General features: G+C 34.9%; 2 protein-coding genes across 3 annotated transcripts; one reads left to right on the top strand and one right to left on the bottom strand.

The window, feature by feature from the left end:
• LOC114368689 (putative GEM-like protein 8) lies at positions 1–1,918 on the top strand. Of its 2 annotated transcripts, none has more exons than XM_028325918.1 (4): positions 1–231; positions 319–384; positions 507–781; positions 1,353–1,918. In XM_028325918.1, the coding sequence occupies exons 1-4, from the start codon at positions 123–125 to the stop codon at positions 1,533–1,535; spliced, it is 633 nt and encodes a 210-aa protein (XP_028181719.1). In that variant the 5' UTR covers positions 1–122; the 3' UTR covers positions 1,536–1,918. The 2 variants fall into 2 exon arrangements, with proteins under 2 accessions (XP_028181719.1, XP_028181718.1); XM_028325917.1 differs by having other exon boundaries at positions 310–384.
• A 2,476-nt stretch (positions 1,919–4,394) lies between these two features.
• LOC114368688 (kunitz trypsin inhibitor 2-like) lies at positions 4,395–5,309 on the bottom strand. The gene has a single exon (XM_028325916.1). It carries the CDS (start codon positions 5,242–5,244, stop codon positions 4,633–4,635), a length of 612 nt encoding a protein of 203 aa, XP_028181717.1. The 5' UTR covers positions 5,245–5,309; the 3' UTR covers positions 4,395–4,632.
• Between the last annotated feature and the right edge of the window lie 4,247 nt (positions 5,310–9,556).

Raw genomic sequence — 9,556 nt, 5'->3', positions numbered from 1 at the left:
AATTATAATACATAGCTTCCCTTGGACGGCTGTTTACAAGAATTGTAGCCAATACAATCCTTGTTAGTATATTTTGAAGAATTCCATTTTTGAATATCAAATTTCTGAAATTACACGCAATTATGAAGTCTTTTGATACCTCTCCGGGGAGATGCTTTTCTTCTCCACAGCATGATGACAATTTACTACACAAAAGCATTTCTGTTGATGCCTATACATACACCAACACAGGTAAGAATAAACTTTTCATCATACCAATACACAATATTATACCAGTAACAAAACTAAAGAGGTTTCTCTTATACCTAGCTATTGCAGAAAAGGAAATTGCCACCAAGGGCACAGGAAAAAGCAGAAGTTTTACACATAGGATTCATGACCATGGTAATTTCAAAGTTGAAAGATCAGAACATAACATAATGCATCATCATAAGAAAAATGTGATCAATTCTATTGAACATTAGATTAACTCACTACATGTTGTATACATGTATGTATGACTGCAGTAAAAATGGGTCCTAATCTGTCTGAGATTCTGAAGGGTAAGTTGAGTTTGGGGGCAAGGATTATACAAGAAGGAGGAAGAGGGAGCATCTTCAAGAGTGTTTTTGGGATGCAAGAAAAAGAGCAATTGTTAAAGGCCTCTCAGTGTTATTTATATACCACAGCTGGTCCTATTGCTGGAATTCTCTTTGTCTCAACTGAAAAGGTTGCATTTTATAGTGAAAGGCCCATAACCTTCTCTTCTGCGACAGGAGAGTTAGTCAGGGCACCTTACAAGGTAGGATTCATGTGGTACAACCCAACTTTAAGCTCAAAGTAATTAATATATGTTAGAAATCAATTATAAGGTACAAGACTTGAGTCTCATATTGGAAGGATGTGATTCTAGCATGATGTTTATAAGGTCTTGTTTTTTCCAACTAATATAGCTAGCTTTTATGGTATGACTCTCCCAAGATTCTTATCAATTGGTATCAGAGGCTTCTACCATGTCTCTTAGCTTCAAATACTATTACTAGGAATGATATACCTGGTACATGAGAATAGAAGAAGAAAAAAACACGTGTAATATATATAAATTCTTGGAAATAAATAATGGCTGAGAATGTTATTTTTTTTACTTATACCAAACATGAGAATGTTTCATTCTCAAACTCAATTTTGCTGAAATAGTTTTGTAAGACTTGAAACAAAATACACTCTTAAGATATGAGACTTGAGTTCCACAATAGAAGTATGAGATTCTAGTATAGGGTGCCTTAGACTCTTTAACTACAACAGCTAACTTTTTGTAGTTTCTTATTTATTTCATTCTTCTGATGTGAAGGTGCTTCTTGTTATGTATGCAGGTTTTGATACCAATAGGGAGAATAAAAGAGGTGAATGAAAGCCAGAATGTGAACAAGGCAGAACAGAAGTACATAGAGATAGTGACTGAGGATGATTCTGAATTTTGGTTTGTGGGATTTTTGCGGTATGAGAAAGCTCTCAAGAATCTCAATAAAGCCATTTCCATGGCCAATCAATTCTGAAAGAGGAAAATTATTGTTAGCTTCCTAGATTTTTAGAGATATACATAAGTTTTTTTTTTTTTTTTTTGTAGGTTAAGTTTTGTAATGTGAATATTGAGATGTTTTGCAATCTGATGTTCTAACTTTATGGTTGTTGCCTGTCCTGCAATATTTCATCCCTTATCTCTTGGGGATTAAGAGCTTCTAGAGTTCTAGTGACTAAGCTGTATGCCACAGAAAAAGACATCAGTGTTGTCCATAGTGGGAGGTGGTGAATGCAAAATGGCTTAGAACCGTGTCAAATAGGGACCAAATGTAGAAAATCGGAATACAACAGCTAGCCAATAATGAAGGTCAAGCACATGTAATGCTACATGTAGTGCTATTGAATTTTTTTTATTTTACTTTTTATGTTAGATTCTTAATAGAAGACTTTTTTATGAATAACTTAGAACTAGAAGCGTATATGTTTGTAATTCAAGTCTTGCCACTGTATATGTAATGGAAGAGATTTGGATTTTGGTACCCAAAAAAAAGGGTAGGCTTATGGTACGGTGGAATGGGGTTAAGAGCCTTAGAGTAAGAGAATGGGAAAGAGCTGGAGTGCACTGTGGGAGATCAAGCTCGCACATTCACAATGTGTCCCACAACTTAAAGTGTGCTTGGATTTATGTCCACATAACTCAAATGTGGATCACATAAGTAATTTTTAGTTACTTTTGGTACATCTTGAGGTGAAAATTGTTGGAAGCGCACGTTCACCTCCACGTTCTTTTAATTAATTAATTTTATTATTTTTGAAAAAATTAGTTATTTTGAATCTGGTCCATTTTCCATCCACATTCATCCCATATCTTTGCAAATATATTTGCAACCACCTTCAGTAACAAATCATGTACCCATCATTTATCTCACTTATCTCACGTACTGATAACTTCCTATCTCACGTCTGATAACTTCCTATCTCAATACTAGATATGACCTCAAAATAACAAGGGTCAAGGTCGGCCAGTGAGACGATGGGGGATAAGCTTCATCGTCGAGAGGGAAACAGCCCGGATCACCAGCTAAGGCCCCTAAATGACCGCTCAGTGATAAAGGAGGTAGGGGTGCAGAGACAACCAGGAGGTTTGCCTAGAAGCAGCCACCCTTGAAAGAGTGCGTAATAGCTCACTGATCGAGCGCTCTTGCGCCGAAGATGAACGGGGCTAAGCGATCTGCTGAAGCTGTGGGATGTAAAAAAGAATCGGTAGGGGAGCGTTCCGCCTTAGAGGGAAGGACCCGCGCGAGCAGTGCTGGACGAAGCGGAAGCGAGAATGTCGGCTTGAGTAACGCAAACGTTGGTGAGAATCCAATGCCTAAATAGGATGATGTGCTCTCAGTTTTGTATCACCAAACCCACTTCTCTATTCAGAAAAAATACACCATCTATTCAGAGTGAGTAAGGGTCTGAAAGAACAAAACTGTCTTTCAGGTTTGTGTGTGCGCCGCTTCCCGTTCAATTTGCAATGGCTGAAGGTACGCTCGTAATTCTTTTTAATTTCTGCTATTTGATCTAAATATGCTATCTAAATTTATTTGCATGTTTAGATCAGTGTATGTATATTTTTACAAAAATTTGATCAAACGCAAATCACTTCTGATTAATGCTTGTTTTTATTTTTTGTTTTTCTAAATTAATCGATTTATCTATCTTTTTTGTACGTACAATGACATTAGCAAAGTTAAAACTTAAGATCTTGTGCATATTACTTAACCTCTCATCACTAGATTGACTATAATCAAATTGTCTTTAACCGGGTTATCACTGCTTGTGGGTTTGTGCTTTCCGTCTTTGCACATGCTAAATTGCTAATCTTATATGCATCATGTATCATTTCGTTTTCACATATGCCAAATATTGCAAATATAGGGATTTCCCACTTGGTGTTGCCAAGTAATGCTTTCATACACTGCCTGGAGTTTTTTGTTTGTACTACTCATCTTTCAGGTGCCATTACTCATTAGTTTCCAATAATTCGAATGTCTTGCTCATCTTTCACTCAAACTTTGCCGATTGCTCCTTTCTGCATTGTAGTATATTCTGCATGAAAAGCTTGATGGGTTTGTCGGTTTGATTTAAACACAGGACAAGGCAATAGCTTTTTATAGGTGGTCTCCAAGGTAGCAACCCATGTTCTGAAGGCTGAACGATTCAGAATTTGGTTTTAACTTCTAAGATTGACAAACTTAAAGTGACTATAAATCTGTTAGGATTTTGATTCAGAGGATTGATATTGAGTACGAATAGGAGTGACAAGTAATGCTTGAATACTAACTTGATTCAATGGTAATTATGGATGTGATGACAAAAGTACGAGAAAGAGAAAAAAGTTTTGACCAAAAGGATATATAACATTATGAAGAGCTTTTGTTTAGCGTACTGGGAATTAATAGTAGTACTGAAAGCTAATTTAAGGCTGTTTCCCTCTACGTTACAATTACCCATTTGACCGATTGCTAAAGTTGACTTTATTTTCATATTTGAATGCATTCTTCGATTTGATTTTAAACCAAAAATTGCTTGGAATATGCAATTTTTTTTGCGAGAACTGTAAAATAATATTTCTCTCTTGATTGATTGAATTTAAAGAATATTTAGTTGAAATATATTTTCATCAGTTGAAAATTATTGATTTTTATAACAATTATTTTAAAAATCACATATAAAGTAATTTTTAATAGATTGATAACATACAGGCTACAAATCTTACACCAAGGAATATGTTGTTTCTTTTGCCATGAATTTAAAGTCTTACAGGGTCGCTGGTTTCAAATGCTGCACTAATTTCGTTAACCACACAATATAGTAACACTGCAAGAAATTGAGCACGAAACAGATAAAGCAACAAGATGACTAAGGTTATTAATTATTGATCACTGATCAAATAAACTCTTTCTTTCACAAAATGTGAACCAAATGAAAGGAAGTGCTTAGACTTCAAAAAAGTGCATATGCTGTGCAGCACAATTATTATATATTAATGTAATCATGCCCTTCCCAAAAGAAACAAACTTCTAGTCAGATTAATTTGACTAGCACTTTTATTCATTCTATCGTTAATTTGGTTGGAACTTATTAAGCCCTCTTGAAGATAACCCTGAAGGATGGAACCTTATCACTCAAAGACAAATGCTTGTTCCCATCATCACCAACATACAACCCAAGTTCCCTGCACAAAGTCTGTGCAAACGAGGGACAGAAAGAAAGCACATAGTCTTTCTCAGCCTTTTCAATCTTGAACCAATTGACAACAGTGTTAACCCCTGGATTGCCTTCAACACCACCAGTGCTCAAAAACCACACCCCAGTTAGCACCTTGAGGAGCTTCCACACTGGAGGTTTATCACAAGTGGTGCTTTTCACATAGGACTTGATGTTGAGATCGGTTGAGGTTAGAATGACACCACTTTCGGCATTGTAGGGTGTGAAGGTAACTGGGGTGCCCTTTGAGACTTCAAGCTTCTCTTGCACCACAAAGAGGGGGCATGTGTTGTTGCCACTGCTTGAAACTGTTAGGCCTCCACCTCTGCCTCTGAAGACTGGTAGAATGTAGTACTTGACACCTGTTCTCAGCTTCTGGCCTGAGGTGTCAAGCACTGGTTCTTGTGCTGCTGAAGCAATGCCAATGAAGAGTTCTATGGTGAAGGACAAAAAAAGGATTGAAAATGCTAAGGGGGAGACCTTCATGTTTCTCAATGGATGTAACTTGTAAGAATAGATATGGTTGTTAATTTCTGTACATAAATAAGGAAATACTAGCCTCTATTTATAGGGCTTAAATGAGAAAATAATTTTTTTTATTCGTAAAAATTGAAAATAAATATTGAGGTGTCGATAAAATTGAAGTAACATGCATTAGGATAATATTTTTTGGGAGAGGATGATGACACAGGAGAGTGGGTTGTGGGTCATACTTAAAATCTTTATATTAATAAAATTACCTCTATGATTGTAGTGAGGACACGGGTTCATGGAAGACATATATGATATATCAGTGTGCAATGTCTTTTCCCACATCCTTATCTCTTAGTAATGGGCTAACATTTTTACACATGTTCATCGTGATGGAACTATACAACTAGTGTCCAAAACCAAATGTCATTTTCATATCATGCCAGAGGAAATAATTGTCGACAAAATTCTTTTCGTTTGTACATGTGTATTCTTAATTTCACACATTACTGTTTTAATTGGAGCTATATTTTAAAAGTATAGAACTGTAATCAGTGTCCAAAAGTCATTTTGAAATCGGGTCAGACGGAAATATTGGTAATCAATTTTTTTTGGTTTAAAATGTCTTAACTAGAGTTATATTTTCAAACTGCAGAACAGCAATCAGCGTCAAAAGTCATTTTCAAATCGTGTCAAATAGAGTCACAGTTTTTGTTCACAAGTTGTTAATAGCAAATGAACGTAATGTTTAATCATTATGAATGTGATTAACAGTGTTATGAGGTTATTAAATTGCCTAATAGTTAACTAGTTCATAGATAACGAATATTATAATGAGATTAATATGATTATTTAGAAATTACCCAGTGCTGCATACTCGATCTAATTCAGTGGCATATTGGATTTCAGATTTGTTCCCTTGGTTCTAGAGGAGATCTAGGCAACTAGGACCATCTTAAACATGTTATGCTGAACTAATTTGATGCAGATGCATAACAGATATATAGTTATATATTTTATTGAAGTTTTAAATTATTATCTTAACGATATACATGAAAAGAAGCTTTTCATAATAGTTAACTCTACCTCAAAAATGAAAAGAATTGGTAACTCAGATTCAATAGAGTTACCCGTAATCCTGACTTTACTTCATGGTTACAAAGTAGCCTGCAATAGAGGAATAAGTTATTTGCTGTTATACAAACTTTACTTCATGGTGTCCGTCTTTGTTTGTAATTTAATTTCTTATAATATTAGAAAATGCTACAAATTTGTGATCAATTTAAAATCTGTACAGTGGTCCATCAAAATTAAGCATACTTTACGTGAAAGAAATTATTGCACCGACTGGTTTTAAGAAAAATGCATGGGTCCGATATCCGCCAATTGCATCCAATTTTGAACGTGGACTTCCATAGTGTTATGCTTTCAGATCCAATAAGCATTTGCTCACACGTTAGAGTGTAATTAATGTTTTTGATTTCTTATTTTCTGATGTAAAACACACAAACACACACACATGGGAAGATGTTTCGCAGCTTTTGAATGGATTTTGTAAAGAAGTCAACTTTGGTTGCGTTGCACGCGTTTGCCTTCTCATCACGTTTAATTAATGACCCACATGATATTTATTTACTCAATTTCCAAATTATACCACGTAGAAAAAAAATTATTTTAAAATAAATGTCGTTTTATAAAATTAATGTTGTATTAATTTTTTTCTATTTTTTTTAGAAAGAAAGGGATTTCACACGTTAATTATGAAAACATTAGTTTACTTCATTAAATTATGTCATTTTTCATTAACAATTTTTTTTTCTTAAACTACCTTTCATTAAAAATTAATATTAAGCACAATTCTCCTATTAAATGAAAATATTTTAAACATAATTTCAACAAATAAGACAAAAATAATTAATTTTTTTTTATATTTGAGAACAAAAAAATTGAGTTTTTTTTTTTTATAAAAGAGAATGGAGGGAGTACTTAGTTGGATTAATGTGTAAAAGGAGTAAATTAGTCATTAGTTAAAGAAATAAAGACTATATAAGAAAGTTGCTTAATATATTTTTTTTTAAAATTCAACAAATTAATTGTATTCCTTAATACATGTATCAAAATCTTAAACATAATATAATTTGAAACATAGAAAGTAATTATTAAATCTCCATTATTTGATTTTAGACATATTTGTTTTGATAAATTTCTATTTGTGTTTAGTATTTAGTTTATTTTAAGCTTTATGGTTGCTAAATATTTGTACTCAATGGTCGAATACCTCGTTGTCACCTCCCACTATATGAGTAGACCTCGACCTAATGTACTGATGGAGAAAATATATTAACATAATAACAAACTCAATAACAAAGCAATAGATAGTGAAAATAAATTCTTTGAAATTTGCAAGAACTTTTGAGGAGCACCAATAAAATATAGAGCGCAAAATAAAAATCAAGAACACATAAGAGACACAATTTGTTTAACGTGGAAAACACCTCAATGCAAGGGTAAAAATCATTGATCGTTTAGACCAAAGTAATAACTCCACTATAATCAATAAAGGTATAAGAGAGTTTCCAATAAGTGCACATAGTGAAACATGCTACAAACAACCAAATCAAAATAAAGTACAAATGCTTACAATAGAGAGACAAGAAGATGAAACCCCAAAATGTAGAGCAGAGAATGCGAAACACTTATCTCCCTCTCCAATAAATATCGTTTTGACAATCCAACCAAACAATTTGAATTATCACGTGTAGATCCTGCTATCCAAAAATCAGCCCGATCCAACGGTGAACGAATCCGCAATTGCAGTTTGAAACACGCTCTCCGGTGGGTGTACAAAAATCACAATGATTTTCCCTTTCCTTTCTCTCTCAATGTTTTGTAAATGTTTTTTCCTCACAAATAAGTCTCTCTCTCTCTCTCCTAATCTAATCCCTCTCCACTTAAATAAGTGAGACAAAATGGATCGGACCTTCTCATTTGGGCCTTTACTCCACACAGGAAGGAAGCCAAAAAAAATCCAACAAATCTCCCCCCTCATAACTATGTGGAGGTGAGTGTCAAACCGGCGATCTCACAACAAGCTTCAAACTTCATTGCATCCAACCACTTTCTTTTTTCTTCACTTTCCATGGCCTCTCTAAAGCACTTAGGTTCTCCATCATCTGTTAGGATCACATACTCATTAGTAGAATACCTTTTATAAGGTTGTCTCTCCCTGTTGGACCTCCTGAGTTGAACTTGAGGTGGTTCGGTAGCATCACCAAGATTTTCATCTTGTGACATGTCATGCTCCTCTTCATCATCATTAACAGGAACATCTACCTCATCTCTAGGTTGCTGGACACCAACATCACTATAAACATCAATATTCAGATTCTGAATAGGTGGCTGAACTTGTTCAAAATTAGTCACATCATTGTCTTCCTTGGGTGTAGACTTCTCCACTTATAAATGTCTTCAAGGTTTGGTCTTCCGTGAATTTTACATCGCGACTTCTAACAAGCTTCTTCTCTACAGGATCATAGAACCTGTAACCAAATTCATTCTCACCATAACCAATGAAGATACATTGCCTTGACTTTGCATCCAACTTGGATTTCTCATCCTTTGGAACATGCACAAAATCCTTGCAGCCAAAAACTCTTAAGTGATCATACTTCACATTCTAGCCAAACCAAATTTTGTTTGGCACCTCACTATTTAAAGCAATAGTGGGACTAAGGTTGATAACATGCACCGTCGTGTAAAGTGCCTCATCCCAGAAGTGCTTACGTAGCTTTGCTTCAGAAAGCATACATCTCACTTTCTCAATCAATGCCCTGTTCATCCTCTCCACCAAACCATTCAGTTGAGGAGTTTTATGAGGAGTTTTCTCATGAGAAATGCCATGCTGCTTGCAATAGACATCAAATGGTCCACAATACTCACCACCATTGTCAATACGAATGTGTTTTAGCTTCTTGCATGTCTGCCTCTCGACTAAGACTAAAACTTCTTGAACTTCTCAAGAACTTGGTCTTTTATCTTCAAAGCATAAACCCAAAGTTTCTTGGAACAATCATCAATGAAGGTAACAAAATAAAGTGCACCACTAAAGGATTTCACCTTCAAAGGGCCACAAACATCTGAATGCACCAATTCAAGCAACTCAGATTTTTTGGAGGGAGGATGCTTCTTGAAGGATACTCTGGTTTGCTTACCAACCATGCAATGAAAACATTTCTCTAAATTTGCATTCTTCAATCCTGGAAGCATATCCTTCTTGGCTAAACAATTCAACCCTTTCTCATTGATATGACTAAGCCTTTGGTGCCAC

The sequence above is a fragment of the Glycine soja genome, chromosome 9 (assembly GCF_004193775.1).
Source record: "Glycine soja cultivar W05 chromosome 9, ASM419377v2, whole genome shotgun sequence".
NCBI classification, from domain to species: domain Eukaryota; kingdom Viridiplantae; phylum Streptophyta; class Magnoliopsida; order Fabales; family Fabaceae; genus Glycine; species Glycine soja.
Note: the sequence above shows the minus strand (reverse complement) of the source record. Positions and strands in the feature narration are given on the sequence as shown.

Excerpts from the sequence above, each read along its gene's own strand:
- LOC114368688 (XM_028325916.1), bottom strand. The coding sequence starts at position 5,244 with ATGAAGGTCTCCCCCTTAGCATTTTCAATCCTTTTTTTGTCCTTCACC.
- LOC114368689 (XM_028325917.1), top strand. The coding sequence starts at position 123 with ATGAAGTCTTTTGATACCTCTCCGGGGAGATGCTTTTCTTCTCCACAG. Across the intron at positions 232-309 it reads CTATACATACACCAACACAG|CTATTGCAGAAAAGGAAATT; the intron begins GTAAGAATAAAC and ends TCTTATACCTAG. Across the intron at positions 782-1,352 it reads TAGTCAGGGCACCTTACAAG|GTTTTGATACCAATAGGGAG; the intron begins GTAGGATTCATG and ends TTATGTATGCAG.